Source organism: Dermacentor silvarum, chromosome 6 (assembly GCF_013339745.2).
Source record: "Dermacentor silvarum isolate Dsil-2018 chromosome 6, BIME_Dsil_1.4, whole genome shotgun sequence".
Lineage (NCBI taxonomy): Eukaryota > Metazoa > Arthropoda > Arachnida > Ixodida > Ixodidae > Dermacentor > Dermacentor silvarum.
Window position 1 is genome coordinate 152380154 of NC_051159.1, and position 15637 is coordinate 152395790.

A 15637-nucleotide genomic window follows, 5' to 3' on the forward strand; every position below is an offset into this window, starting at 1 on the left:
CTATTAGCACTCGTTGCACCGAGTAAGTGCTCCGTGCGTCTCGCATACCAGCCTGCAAGCCGCTGTTCGCAAAGGAACATAAACACCGCATATAGGTTATAAAGAAGCACCGGCATCTTCCGACATCGTTGCCTCTTGAAGTAGGGCGTACGCGTACACGCCTTTTACGCTCGTCGCAGGGGCCTACACTTCAAGCAGCGGTCACTGAAGTGCCCGCCTGCATTCCCAGACAGCTGTTGGCAAAGTGCCGCGGAAAACTTGTGGTCCGGCTCTGCACTCGTATAAAGAGAGCCGAGGCCATCCATCAACGTCGTCGCTGCGCTGACGGCAGTCTCCGGAACACGCATATACAGTGTGCCACTGGTCGGAAGGCTTTTTGCAGATGACCGCGCGCAAGAGAAAGAGAGGGAGGGAAAGAGAGAGGAACAGAGAGAGGTAGAGAGAGATAAAAGGAAGGCAGGGATGTTAACCAGTCAAGAGTCCGGTTGGCCACCTACGCAGGGGGAAGGGAGAAGGGGAAGAGAAAGAAGGGAGAGACAGAGGAGGTTAGAGACATGCACGGAAAAAGGATGAATCAAAGGCAGGGATGTTCACCTGGACTGAGTCCGGTTCGCTACCCTGCACTGGGAGAGGGGGAAAAGAGAGGAACATATTAAGAGGAGAGAAAGTACAATGCTCATGTCAACGTAGTGAATTCTCAGATCTTTATCACAGACGGTTGCTCAGTCCGGATGCCTTCTGAAATCGCAGCAGCGCTTTTGTGGCCTTCTGCAGCAGTGATATGCAAGACAATGGTTCCAAGGTCTTGTCCAACGAGAAAGGTTTTTCGTCTCGCTAGTTTAGAGCGGTGCGGAGGGAAATAAGCCCTTCATTTTCAAAGGACGGGCAGTAGCACGGAAGGTGTACTATAGTTTCTTGGCTACCAGAGGCGTTTCGGTCATTCCAATCAAGAATGAGTATGCATTGGTGAATGCTCAGGTGTAAGCGACTTAGTAATGTTTTTTTTTTACTTCGGGAAAGACTACGTAACAGGCTCGGTGGTTTTAACAGCGAAGCTGTTCTAGTTAACCGTAAAAAGTGGCGCCTGCTGTCGCAAAACCTCGCCGAGATATGACGTCACTGCGTTGCCTAGCAACCACCTCGCGGAGCTGCGTGTGCCTCGCCTCCTCTCTGTGCCGTGCACATGTTGCCTTGACATGGGACGTTAAGGAGAGGGAAGGAGAGCATGCGCGTGGCGAGCGCATTGCTCGGGAGAGGGAAATAGAAAATGAGAGCGAGATACAGAGAGAAATAAATTGTAGCAGCACCAACGTGGCAACGCGCAGAGCTGCTGTCGACACCGCCCGCGTTGCCTAGCCGCGCATGCGCCAAAGCAGTAGCGATGACGTCACCTCGCGTTGCCTAGTAATCGCCGGCGCAGGTGCGCGCTCGCTTCGCCCGACATAGGGAGCCTACAGGCAACGCTCTCTAGCCCGACACAGACACGGCTCCTGCCTGCCTGCCTGCATTTGTGGCATGCTGGGAACGCTGTCGCTCCTAGGCGCCGACGCGTCCAGTGCTTGTCACGCGAAATGTCGCTAAAGGGAAGGTACCTCCGAAAATGTTCGCTCGAGAATACCTTTCCTACATGCGTAGTTAAGTTAAATCAGGTTGAGACCTAGCAGCAACCAAGTCAATACCAAGCATTAGCAGCCAGTAAGACTTGAGGATTGACAGATTCGCTGTGCCTAAGCTTTCCACGACCGAATGCAAACTTGCCCGTTTTTTCTATCATGAACCGCATCTGCGCGCCCGTCTACTTTCTTTGCCTCAGACCGGCTCGTAATAGACAGTTTTAGTTACACGTACGTGGAGACTTCACGTACGCAAACGTGAACAGTCTACGTACCTTACGTGCACGCCATCTGAAACGCTTTTAGCTACACGTACGCGACGCACCACGTAGCTACATCTATCGGGAAATATGAACAATTCAATTCAAGATGAGTATTTCAGCGAAGCCAGTGATGTGCATTGATGCGTGCCGGTCATCGTCTCCAGTATGCCCGGAAGTGTGTCGTGCAAGAGTTATCTGCTGTCATCGTTGACATGGAATGAAATAGATGACCAGTCATCCTGTCGCCGTGTTTCCATGCAAGCCATCTGCGCGCGCTCAGCACGCTATCGCTTGTTCGTGATCTCGCGAAACCCCCGCGCGAATCTGTCTACGTGCGCAAGAAAACGTGCGCAAGAAACGCACGTAAAAAATCGAATACCACGTACGTCCGTGAGACCAGCGCGCGGCCGCTACGTTCTGCGCATGCGCACTGCTTACACGTAGAAGCTCTACGTACGCAAACCCTCTACGTGCGTGTAACTAAAACTGTCTAATGTTTTGGGCGTGAAGATAGCCCACGTGTGTCATCTGACTTCTGTGACGCACCGTTTCAGTCGAATACATGTTTTCGTATATTGTGCTCAGGTTTTGATGCACTGGCGTCACGCATGTCTGTTCATGCATTTTTTTTCCATTTCCTTCTTCGCTCAGTTTTATCTGAGTTTGACCCTTAGTCTGTAGACTCTGGTTAATAATTCATCATTTTCTTCCCTATTACACGCTCCCCCCCCCCCCCCCCCCCCCCTTACTTTGGAAGGTTTTATTGCGGAAGACGACCTTCAAGCACGCAAAATATGCCAGTGCGTTATGCAAAATTCCACGTCGTAACGCTACAACAAATCTTTATTTTAATTTAGAATGCATATGAGCAGTGCGCATAAGTAAAAAAAAAAAAAAATCCGAGGACACCTATAGCGCTTATGAGTTGTGAAATCGAAAGCATTTATTTATTTATTTATTTAAAAATACCCTCAGGGCCATATGGCATTAAAGAGGGGAGTGGTTACACAGTAGTAAAGAAAGACATATCAAACGAACGAGTGCAGTGAGTTCTGGTAATACAATGATTCTCCTGATTATACAATGTTAGCTAATGTTTCGCGAAAAAGTTTGTTATCGGTGATGGCTACGATACTTGAGGGAAGGTGGTTCCATTCCTGCGATGTACGGGGGATGAAAGACTGAAAGAAAGACTTCGTGTGACATGAATCAATTCCCACCTTACTGCGATGATCGACGCGGTTGGAAATGTATTGAGGCCGCATTATGAAGTCGTCGTGAAGCGTGGTGTGATGGAAAATTTTATGAAATAGCGAAAGTCGGGCGACTTTGTGGCGGTTAGCTAATGGAATAAGTGCTAGGTTAGTTTTCATTGAGGTTATACTCGCGGTACGGTTATAATTAGAAAGAATGCATTAATGTCCAACTGAACGCCACTCAGCGGTCCTTTGAGTTTTACGGTGCGAGTAACGATTTCGAGTTTTGATTGGGGGTGTGTTATTGAGTTTCGCGAATAAATTGGTGCGTGTTATTATTATTATTATTATTATTATTATTATTATTATTATTATTATTATTATTATTATTATTATTATTATTATTATTATTTACACTTGCTACTTTCGCACCGTGCGACGTCGTCGAGTGCTTTAGGCGCATCGAATTCCAACACAGGTGCAGTGCACATGCACACGTTCTGCTATGACTGAATGCGGCGCCTGATGAAGAACTCGGCCGGCACATGGAAGCCTCAACGGAGCAGCGCGGGCGAAACGGAACACCTGCTGCACGATAGCGCGCCAGGTGTTGCGGAAGGGGATAGAAGGCGTCACCACGACATGCCTCCTCCTCACTCGTTTTGCTGTGTTCTTCCGCTCCCTTATTTCGTCTGCGGTGTACTGGCGTCGTTTCGCTACTGCCGAGGTTGCGGCCGCCGCCGATGTAGATGATTCATACTCCATAGCGGTACGTGCTGACCGAGTCATCAAGCAGCAGCAGCCTGCGGTGCCAACGCCGATGCCACTGACGTCCTGTGCGACGAGAGACCGCGGAAGCAGCAGATGCCCCCAAAACCGGCAGGCGCGCGCAGCAGCTATGCCCAGTCGGAGGGAGAGAGATACACACGTCGCGGCGATGCCCTCTCCCCTCACGGGACACCTGGCGCACTATCTGTGCAGCAGGCGTTCTATTTCGCCCACTCTGCTCCGTCGAGGTCCGCTCATGACGTGGCGTCGCAGCCAATGGGAATTTAGGTGCCATTTCGCTGCTACAGACGCCGGATTTTTCGCTCAATGGGCCATTTGATGCTTTTGCATCACAGTAAGTATAAGTAAGAACAAATTATAACTTCACCGTTGCAAGAGACAGGCCAAACAATCTTGCTGACGCATTCTGCAACTGGTTTAGATAGCTTCTTTATCTTCTTACAAGGCCTACATAGATAGTTAGGTGCTGAAAACAACCCCTGATGCGTCGATAGATGAGCTTTTTGTACAATCTTCTCAAGCGTACGGGAAAACATTGGCAGATACACAAGTGTGGCATACACAAACACTGGCACATACAAATGCACAAGTATGGCGGTGCCGCACGTGGGCATTTCTCGCGGATTCCTTCTTGTTCGTTCCTTGCTTCAAAACTTGGAAAAGGGATTAAGCTACTGTCCTTGAGGGTGCGCAGCGTGTCCTAGTCTGTTATTGTGGCTTTAGAAGTTTCCCTTAGCTTCGCGCAGGCAGAATTTCCTGAGCGCCACTTTAAGGCACGATATTGATGCGGCTCTATTTACGAGCTTAGAGTGGGCGGGCGAGGTGCGTAACCTGCTTTTCTATAGGTCATGGGTCTTGTCGTCAACACACGTGAGAGCGGATAAAAACAATCTCCTACCGTGGATTAGAGCTAACCGCCGAAGAACCAGTGGACAGACCTTTTTGGTATGACGTCCATCCGCTCACACGTGCGCTGGCGCGGCGTGCGCCGCATTGAATAAGATGCCTTCTATACCCTGTTGAAAGCGAAGTGGTCGTATTTAAATGTAACTTGTCTATTTTCAAAACAGGTGTGTCTGCGTAGACCAAGAAGGCAAGACAATATTCGGTCAAGCAGAGCTGCATGAATCCGACAACATGACGTGTGGTGCGTACGCCGCTTGCTTCGACGTATATCCCGACTGGTTTTACAGCAAAGCTGTCTATGGCTAAGATCCCGGGATTTCTTCGTGACGTAACATCGAGAGAAAACAATAGTAGGCAGATCCCGGCGGCAGTACAGGGCAGATCAATGGGTCGTACCCCCGTAAGGCAGAGGCTACAAGCAATCAGCAAAGTGAAGCGAACAGTGCATACATTCTTCGGAATACCGCATACAACACACAGAACAGCACACGTTTCAATAAAGAACAAGCTGAAAACAAGCATCCGTACCTAAATATTTATGATAAGGGGCTCCTGATAACAACGCGAAGCACGTAGCGCTCCTCGCACGCGTTTCCCACGTCGCAAGCTGCTGCGGCGACGGCCGCTTGCGGCAGCTTCCTTGTACACACTTATTCACCACGTTGGCCACACCTGTATGTCCTAAAAATTCCGATGCTTATCAATGCCGGGCCGAGATTTTTTGTACAGACATACTCACCCGTTGGCCACACGTCACTAACATCTGTCCACGTGCTGTGCTTACAATATAAAGGACCAGTGCAGTACTTCAATAATATTTCTTTCCAGCGTCCAGTGAGACGCATTACGGTACAGACAGCTTAAAAGGGCGCAACCGCGTTCAAGGAGCGCATGTGCTTTCCTGCATTACACACCAGATGTTTCGAGCGGTGCTTCATCCGCTTCAACTTCGCAGGCTTCCGATAAAGAAAAGCATGAAGAATGTCTCACAGAAACACATACAGAGGAAATACAACTACATTATGAGAAAGTTTCGTTTCTCCCTTGCCTTGCTCGTATTACCGCGATACCCGCATTTCTGCCCGAGTGACTTTTGTCGTATTTTTCTTAATCCAGTTCCGTCTTTCATTACCTCGCCTTGACAACGGTGCAACCAAAAGACTTAGGATATCGCGATGCCTTATATATCAGCTGCCATTTTCTGAAGAGCACTCGTTCCTCTTATTTCCTGGCTAATGTATTTGGTCCGGACCTAGTAGTTATTAAGAGAGACAGACTCGAGAAACTCGGTACGTCGTTGTCTCTAATGCAGAGTGAGGACTCCGCATGATTGTTGGAATGAGGGAGTTTGGGGAGCACCGCCTAAAAAGTAAAGGCGCCGGGAGAAGTATGGGTGCGCGTTAGGGATTAATGGAGTGAGATGACGTGACCGGATCGACTTAAGTGCAGGACGTCTGTCTAATTTCTCTTTTGTTGCGACTATCCTGGCTACGGCTACACGCTCAGGACGTGGGCGCGATTTATTCGAGCAGTGGTCTGTCGCAGTGCGGTGACATCAAAGACGTTGCCTCGTGAACTGCTGGTTTGCGACAGACCGACTCATTATCTGCAAACTTCAAGTCTAGAACATGAAAATACGTTTACGAAAGCGGTGCATGCGGTTAGGCTAGCTGATTTTCGATGGGCAGATAAGATAAGAAGGAAATTGAGCGCATGTAGCGGCGCGCGTTATTTACAACGATTGGACGGGTGGTGAGAGTACAGTAAAATGCCGGAGAGAAAAGAATACAGAGAGACGTATTGAACGAACAGGCTCAATTCTGAGCTCAGCGGGGTTTAAAAAATGCTTAGGCACTTGTTGCGAGACAAGTTGGGAGCCCACGTTAATGCGACCTATTTTGGGATTCTCGTGGAGCCTGTACATCTCACTGGACGCCCATTTTAGTCTCGTCATTTCAAGTTTAAATAATCTTAGCACAGGTACTTTTCACTGAGTGACCACAACGCCTGTCGCTGAACATTGTTTCACTGATTGTAAGCCAAACATGGCCACCATAATATATACATAGATGGAAAAGTGAAATTATTTACCCCAATAGGAGCCTAAATACATTTAATAAATCAAGAAAGGCAAGAATGAATGAAAGCTTATTCTCTTATTACGGTACCATTCAAGAAGCTGCGAGTTTTCACATATAAAGGTCACAACCTTTCTGTAACGTAAAATAATGGTAACAGACGCGTGTTGGTTTTTCGGTTTTCCATCGTCAGGTATAAAGATAACATAAATCGGAGAGAAATGCCCAGAAGAGATTTGTAATAACGGTAGCACCAGGTGTCTTCCTATGCTATTGTGACGTGATGACGTCTGGCATGTGTTAGCTGGAATGATTCGAATGATCTCGAGTGTGAGCGGTGACATCACTTTGAGTACTCTGGCGCATTCTTACTGCTTCAGAAATGATTCAATCGTTTTCTTTCTTTTTGTTTGGACACTGAACGAAAGCGCCCTCAATTTTTATCGTAGGACGAGCAATTGAGATAACCATGTTAACATTATTCTCATTTGAAATGTCTAATAAATAACAAAACAAAACCCACAGGCCGTGAAGCCTTTCGCATTATATGGCTGTTCACTGCAATCCTGCTCCGAAAGACGACAGGTCTGTGAACTGGCGCCACCATGCCAACTCACTCGCGAATAGGCAACTAGCGATAGTTGCTCGGGCTGTGAGTCAAGCGCAAAGCTCGTGTACTACGTCCCTCCTCCACGCATCCGCTCAGAATGTAGCAACGACGGCGGCTTTCTTGCACAGATGTTGATTCTCTCCGATTGATATAGGGCGAACCCACGATACGTTCTTTTTAACGGAGCGAAAGCGGATATCTCACGGAGAACACCGACACACACAAGCGTGTTCTCATACTGTCGCACTGGATGACATACAAACTGCAGCTTTTCATCACACCTGGTTTCGGCAGGTTGCTCCAGGCAGACGACGGCGGAGCGCCGTCAGGGCCGGGCCGACGGGATGGCGGCGCCGCAAGTGCACTGCGACTCGCGCGGCGACTTCCAACGACTGCAGTGCCAAGGCGAGCTGTGCTACAGCGCCAGACGGGACACTGGCGAGCCAACGGGGCCGGTCGTTCTCATAGATCACATGGCGTTGCTGCCCTGCTGTGAGTACTGCTGGTCCTGTCCTCTCTGCATGCGCTGGACTCGCCGCGTGCACGTGCTCATGTGCACACGACAGCGTCAGCTGCTAACTCGTGCACGCTAGTGGAGCGGAAACCTGCGGCGCAGAAACAAAGTAGATGGTCTATTGTTGACACGTCTCGTGCGCCACTCCACTTTCCTCCTCACCCGTTCACCCTACTCTCCTACTCCGCTTTCCTCTTCGAGCTGTCTTCGCTCTCGCCGTTTTTCATCTCCCACTGCGCTCCGCGTTCGCTCTTTCATCCTTCGCTGTGCTCGTTCGCTCGGTTACACCGAGGTACGATGCCGAGGCACGCCGACGCTCAACGCTGGAACGCGCTAAGAGCTGCACTCTAATGTGCTGACACCATCCGATAGGGAGGCCACAAAATGGTACGACATTTTGGATGATAACAGACGCACGCCTGTATCAACGTTCGCTTTAGCTCTATGCGCCCAGTCAAGCTCTGACCATACCCATGCGCTTTGCAGAAGCACATGCGCTCATGCGTTCTAGCACGCCGGTTACCAGTCAGGCCAGAATCTGGATACATGTATACCTCAAGACGAGCGGCGAAATTGATAATGCCAAATGGCAGCATGTGCAACCGAAAAGTGCTTTCTCCACTCGTTAGGCTGCGTGTTACGGTGCTGCTGTTAGCACGCGATATTCAGCGCTATTTACCCATAGAGGCGCTGGTCTCTATCTTGTCTTGTCTGTCTCTATCTTGTTTCATGGCTTTGTCATCTACGCAATTACGCAACGAAACAGCAAACCCTACCTAAATATTCTCACGCCAACAAATATGCGCCATTAGGCGCCTCATTCCTATAATAAACCAAACATATTGATTTACTTCTTTCTCCAATTTTGAAGTGAATAGATTTCGGTAGCTATCTCGCCCGTTCTCTTAGTTGAACTCCCTCCGCTAAGTGCACTAGCTGGCTCCTGCGCAACAGGTGCCCTTGGCGCATTATTCGTCGGAACTTCGCAACTAAGTTGCGGGTTGCATTCGTCACGGAACGCTAAAGTCGCTAGATGAAACCAGTTTTGAAACTTCCTTTTGTAATAGTGACCTTACGAACGTGCTCTTTGAGACAAACATGCTGAAACTCGAGTGGTCTGTGGCGTCTGAAGATTCAGATGTTATGGTCGGTGGTAGCGAATGTGTTTCATTTCCCTGCCGCGTCGGCTGATGATTCTGGGCTGTGTTTGACGCTCAACTGTGCAGGGTGTCTTTTGTAGCGATGTACCGAAATGTACTCTTTTCGATGCCATATACTTGAAAACCTATTTGTGACAACTTTCAATGTTCCTAATGGTACTTAGCGGCCACAGCTTCTCCGGTAACCTGAACTTCTGCGGTAAACGGGAACAGAGGCCTGCCTCTGAGATCCCAAGCCTGTAATATGATGGTGGCGCAGAATTTCGCGAGCTTGTCCTTGAAGGCCTCCTTCATAGTTGCAGTTTTCTGCTGCTGCATTATTATGAGCTCCCTTATACTCAATAACACTCATTTTAAAATGAGGCGTAGCGTGACATTCCCTTACAAGAATTCAGGCTAAATTCCGATAGCGCTTTCTTTTAATTTATTAATAACTTGTAGAACCTCAAGATAAATTCTTCAAAATGTGAACGAGAATTTCTGTGAGGGTTTAGACTAAAGTCTTGGGGTAACCTAGGCTCTCGGATGCGTATCACCGTGCTGGTCGCGTGTGTAAATTGATAACGCCACGGAAATATTTGCGGCCGTACATCATTGATGATAGTCAGAATAGCAAATACCGTGAATAAAATCCTACGCGGTAAATTAGCCTCCTTGGCATATGAACAGGCACATCGCGTGTTTATAAATGAAAATACAAATCAATATTAAAAACGGCTCTTTATTAGGAGGCAAATATCTCTGTCTTCTAATAAAGATATTGCCTCTCTGTCTCTCTATAACCTAACTATATCAAATGACTGAAACTGCATGAAACGGGCTAACAAAAGGACGAAAGGAAATAAAAAAATGCAACTGCAGCTAATATAGTGGGTATTGCCAACGCCATGTAAAAGAGAAATACTGAACATTTATTATGAATGCATCTCGGTCATCTTGACGTCGAGACTGCGGCTAAAAATATCCATGTGTGCAGTGCCGCACGACGTTCTTCCGGCAACAGAATTTTGCATTTGACTTGCAGAGGACGGGTAAGCAAGACCGATCTGTCCAGTATCTCCGGCGATTTTCATCGCCTCTAAAACATCGCCACTCCGAAAGCCCATTAAAGTTCTTAAAGCGATCACTCATTCTGTGCTATAACGAGGACCGAAAATTTCCGAGGTGCCGTAACTACTTTATTCTATGGGCGTCGAAGCAAGTCTCCGCAGAATTAAAAAAAAAAAAAACAAGTTGCAAAAATTAAAATTTGTATGCGATACAATTTTTGTTGGACACTTCGGGCACATTTCCATCGTCGTCGTCGCCGTGGTGTTCCATATATGTCCGAGTGCGATAACATCGTGGCAGCGCGCCGTAAGCTGTATTTGCGAGTGAAGGCGTGCGAGGGTGAGCCAAAATGGTGGCTCGATCTCGCTCGCGCAAGGGAGGAAAGCAGAGAGGTAGCGCGCCGTCTTCCATCGCGCTCAAGGCCCCAGGCGGAGGGGGGGGGGGGAGAGGGGGTTCTACTCCGGTGGCCATTACGCATGGCCGCGCGGGCCCTATTTGAAAGCGATCTGCGATGGCGACAGAGTGCGCCGAGTGCTGATGTCTTCGTGTGCGCTGTGTTCTGATCGCTTAGTTCGCGTTGAAACGAGAGGCAGCACGAAGTTCAATTCACTCGCTGCAGCCGTCGCGCTTTCTCACTGCAGCGAGCATGCGCGGTCATCGAGCGAGATGTGTTCATGTTTGCTTGTGCGCGCGTGACACCACGCTTGTTAATTTAGTTAGTAAGCGAATGTTTACAAGTTTATACGGCCAATAAACCAGTATCCTTACTTCGTATAGCTGTCTACGCATTTGCTATCGCAATCGATGGTTCGCCTTTCGGGCGAAACTGCGACTTTTTTCTTCAGCAGCATCTACATGCTACCAGATGTTGGAGCTGCGCAAGGTTGTGTACAGGTCATAGTGTTTTCTATCAATTCAAACCAAAATTAAAGCCAATAAAAACCAAGAATCTTACACGTCATAGGCAATCTCTTGGATACACTTCAGTCACTTCATAAGAATTTCAGCCACCGTGGACACATTGAAAGAGTACGCGTACTATTTCTTAAAAACGTTTTTAAAGGTATCCCTTTGAGCAAAGCAAAATCAATTTGTACTGGTTGCGTATTCTCCCAAAACTATATTCTCACTTATTTGACTGGTTCTGTCGTGTTGACTCAGTGGCTAGGCATTCGGCTGCTGAGAACAAGGTAGCGGATTCGACTACCGGGCGCGTTGGTCGCATTCCATTGGGAGAAAAATGCAAAAACGCTCGTGTCCTTAAGGTTCAGATGCATGTTAAATAACCGCAAATGTATAAGGTTAATCCAGAGCCCTTCACTACGGCGTCCAGCTTAACAGACTGTGCAGTTTCGGGATGTTAAATCTAAGTTCTATTGATTTGGCTGAAAAATGTTGACTATGACAAAAAATAAAAAAAAACAAAGAAAATCCAGCCTTTCCTTTTTTAAATTTCGCGCTGAAACCACAGCTTGGGCGCGTCGGTGTGACGTCACAAAGTTTAAAGCAAATTGGGATATTTGGGACGTTATCACTCAGCAAACGTACTTGAAACCTGCTATGTGGAGTCATTGGCTATTTTAGAAAGCAATGTCAACTCTTTACCGGTGAAAAAGAAAGTCGCAGTTCCGCCAGAAAGGCGAATCATTGATTGTGATAGCAAATTATTAGACAGCTATACAAATTAAGGCTAGTAGTTTTATCTTCTACATAAATTTCTGCAAACATTCGATTGCTAACTAAATTAACAAGCACGTTGTCACACGCGCACAGGCAAACACGAACGCACCTCACTCGATTACCTCGGGCACTCGCTGTCAGAACGCTGGCGTGATGAAGAGCGGCAGCAGTGGCGAGCGAATTCCTCTTCGTGCTGCCTATCGATTCAATGCGAACTAAGCGCGCGAGAACACAGCGCACACGAAACCATCAGCTATCTAGGGTCGCTTAGCCTTGGAAGCCACCGCAGATTGCATCCAAGGCGCGCGCGGCTGTGCTCAGCTACGGCAGCTGGAGTAGAAGAGGAGATGCACGCTTACCTGCGCCCATTGCGCGCGTGAGAAGACGGCTCGCTTCCTCCCGGTCTTCCTCCCTTGCGCGCGCGAGAAGATGCCGCCGCATGAAGCCATCATCATTCTCGCAAGCTTTCGCTCGCACCTACAGCATACGGCGAGCGGCCGCGATCTTATCGCACTTGGACATTATACATAACACCACGGCGACGACGGAAATTCGTCTGGAGTGTCCATATAATTGCTATCGAAATAAAAAAGTTGTCGCAGTTTCACCTGAAAGGCGAAGCATCAATTGCGATAGCAAACTTGTAGAGAGCTATACGGAGTAATGATATTAGCTTTATCAGCTGTATAAACTTGGACATGCAGCAGCATCGGCAACACGCAGAACTGTTGTCGACGCCATCGGCGTTTTGCCCGCGTTAACTCAAAATGCATGTGGCGTTGGTGACTGTTGCCGGAGCCTCTGATATAAATAGGCACTTGGTGCCGCAGCTAAACGTCGCCTCCCTTCCCTCCCCCTCCCCCACGGCCTCTCGCGCGTCTGAAGAAGGCGCGTTTGCTCTACATATATGGTGATTGTAAAGGAGAAAAGAGACGCCTACTTCTGCAGCCCTTAAGCGAGCACGGCGCAGAACGCGCGTTTGTTCTCCGCCGTGCGTTCACTCCCCGTGAAAGACGCGCCCCTCGCGCCCTTTCACTCGTACATACAGCGTTCAGCGCGCGGCGACGATTTCATCTCCAAATGACGTCATACGGAACCTCACGGCGACGGCGACGCCGACGGCATAAATCTGCTTTTGAGTGTCCATATAATTGCTATCGCAATAAAAATAGTAATTATTTATGACAAAGCAGATGCTGTAAACATATGTGACGTCACGGCGAGCTGGTGCGAGTGTTCGAAGGCGTCGTGACCACTCGTCTTTCGTTTTGTCCTCTTTTCTGGCCCTACCAAATCCCCTCTCATATATAGTTATAGTTGCCATTTTGCTATTGCAGAAGCGTAACTCATAAATGCAGCTTAACATAATGATCATCTTTGGCGTCCCGTTAATGGAATATTGCAACGTATTTTAGAAGTTGTAGGTGTATACATACAAGCGCTCCTTGCACTAACGGATGGCTTTTGTCAGTTACGAAGGCTGGGAAACGTTTATTAGATATCTTAATTTAAAACTAAAGTTCGTCTCTAAAGTTCGGCTTGTTGTAGTGGGGGACTTTAACGCCCCACACGCGGCCTGGGGCTACCCCATACCACCAAGAAAGGGGCACGGGTTCACGACGCCGCACAACAGCACGGCCTTACGCTATGGAATGACCTGCTCCAACCAACACGAGTGGGCAACAGCGTGTCGAGGGACACCAATCCTGATCTCACGTTCAGCCGAGACGTGCGAAAGGCCACGTGGACCCGACTCCCAGACACGCTAGGGAGCGATCACCACATAATTCAAATCGAGGTTGAACAATCTCACCGCGCGCCCAAGACAGGAAAGGCGCGACTCACTGACTGGAACGCGTATAGGAATGAGCTTGACGACGTTTCGGACATTGAAGACATTGAAGCTTGGCTATACGGTATCGTGGGTGCGGCTGACGGCCACACTAGGACGATTCATCTAGACGAGGACAATCCAGCGGTCGATAATCACCTACTGCACTTATGGGAGGCTCGGCGATCGCTTCTCAAACGATGGCGACGGCAAAAGCTCAACCGCAAGCTCCATCGCCGAATTGCCCTATTAAGCACGCAGGCACAGGAGTACGCTGAACAGCTAGCGAGCCAGAACTGGCGATCCTTCTGCGACCAACTTCAAGGGACGCTCAGCACAAAGAAAACTTGGCATATACTTCGAACACTCGTTGACGACACCCACACCAAAACCCAACAAAGACATACAATTCACCGGCTAATCCACAACTATGGCGGCACAGAGGATCAGCTTCTCCAAGAACTTCAGACGAAGCTACACGGTTCAGCTAACCCGCACACCACTGCCATCAACCTTTCCACCACCAGGGAGTACGAAGGAGCGTCCAACGAAGAGCTAGACCGGCCTTTCACACAGGCAGAGTTACAGGCGGCCCTCTCTAGATTAACACGCAATACGAGCCCGGGCAAAGACAGAGTCACCAACAAGCACCTTCGACAGCTACCCCCTCGGGCGTTGGCGGCTCTCCTTCGGTACTATAATGACTGCTGGATTAAGGGCGAGCTACCAACAGCCTGGAAACACTCGGAGGTGACCATGGTACCCAAGCCGAACAAACCCATCTCCATCGCAAATCTCCGCCCCATCTCCCTTACGTCCTGCGCCGGGAAACTATTTGAACACATGGTCAACGAGCGGCTCACCACACATCTCGAGGACAACGATCGCTATCCACACACCATGTTCGGCTTCCGCCAGATGCTCTCCACACAGGACGTCCTCTTCCAGCTAAAGGAAGATATTCTTGACCATTTGAGCAAACACAGCAAGTCATCCATTCTAGCTCTAGACGTAAAGGGCGCCTTCGATAACGTGAGCCATGAAGCCATTATCCGTAACCTAGAAGATATCGGCTGCGGTGCCAAAACATACGCCTACATACGCGCTTTCCTCACCAACCGTACGGCCACGGTGGGAATTGCCAATCTCCGGAGCAAGACATTTCACCTACCTAATAGGGGTACGCCGCAGGGTTCGGTAATCTCGCCACTCCTCTTCAACGTGGCCCTCCTCAAACTTCCCCGCCTCCTAGACACCATCCCAGGGATATTTCATGCTCTATATGCAGATGATATCACACTGTGGACGAGAGGCGCGAGCACGGGTGAACAGGAGGACCGTCTTCAGGAGGCGGTCAACATCATCGAACGGTACCTGAATACCTGCGGCCTCCACTGTGCCCCGGATAAATCCGAGCTATTAGTACTCGCGGCACGCACCCGGGGCCGGCCCCCAAGCCACGACGCACCGGACCCACAAGTCCTTCTTCAGGGAGTCCCGATACCGAAGGTCGACTCACTTCGAATCCTCGGACTCCATATACACAAGGACGGGTCCGGCTCCGCCACACTCCCTAGACTACAGAACACTGTGGCACAGCTGACTCATCTGATACGACGCGTGGCAAATCGCCGCAATGGCCTCAAAGAGCACGACACCTTGCGAATGATACAAGCCCTCCTGTACAGCCGAATTACATACGGAACTCCTTACCTCAACCTGAAGACAGCCGAGAAACAAAAGCTAAACCTCCTAATACGAAAGGCCACGAAACTCGCCCTAGGACTGCCAGCAACCGCCTCCACTGACCGATTGCTTCGCATGGGAGTTCACAACTCCTGGGAAGAACTTGCGGAAGCGCACCTCATCAACCAGATCGAGAGACTCAAGATCACAACCACAGGCCGAGCAGTCCTCCGACGCACAGCATACGCAATCAACCTAGAA

The 15637-nt window shown here is 49.2% G+C and overlaps 1 protein-coding gene across 2 annotated transcripts in view; it reads left to right on the plus strand.

The window, feature by feature from the left end:
* LOC119456975 (equistatin-like) overlaps window positions 1-15637 on the plus strand; it is a 134931-nt gene that overhangs the window by 42985 nt on the left and 76309 nt on the right. Inside the window, exons 3-4 of one of the 2 annotated variants that reach the window (XM_049669636.1) lie at window positions 4932-5008; window positions 7750-7947. In XM_049669636.1, the coding sequence (XP_049525593.1) occupies window positions 4932-5008; window positions 7750-7947 (275 nt within the window). The remainder of the gene's footprint in view (window positions 1-4931; window positions 5009-7749; window positions 7948-15637) is intronic. The other variant, XM_049669637.1, reaches the window with a different exon arrangement.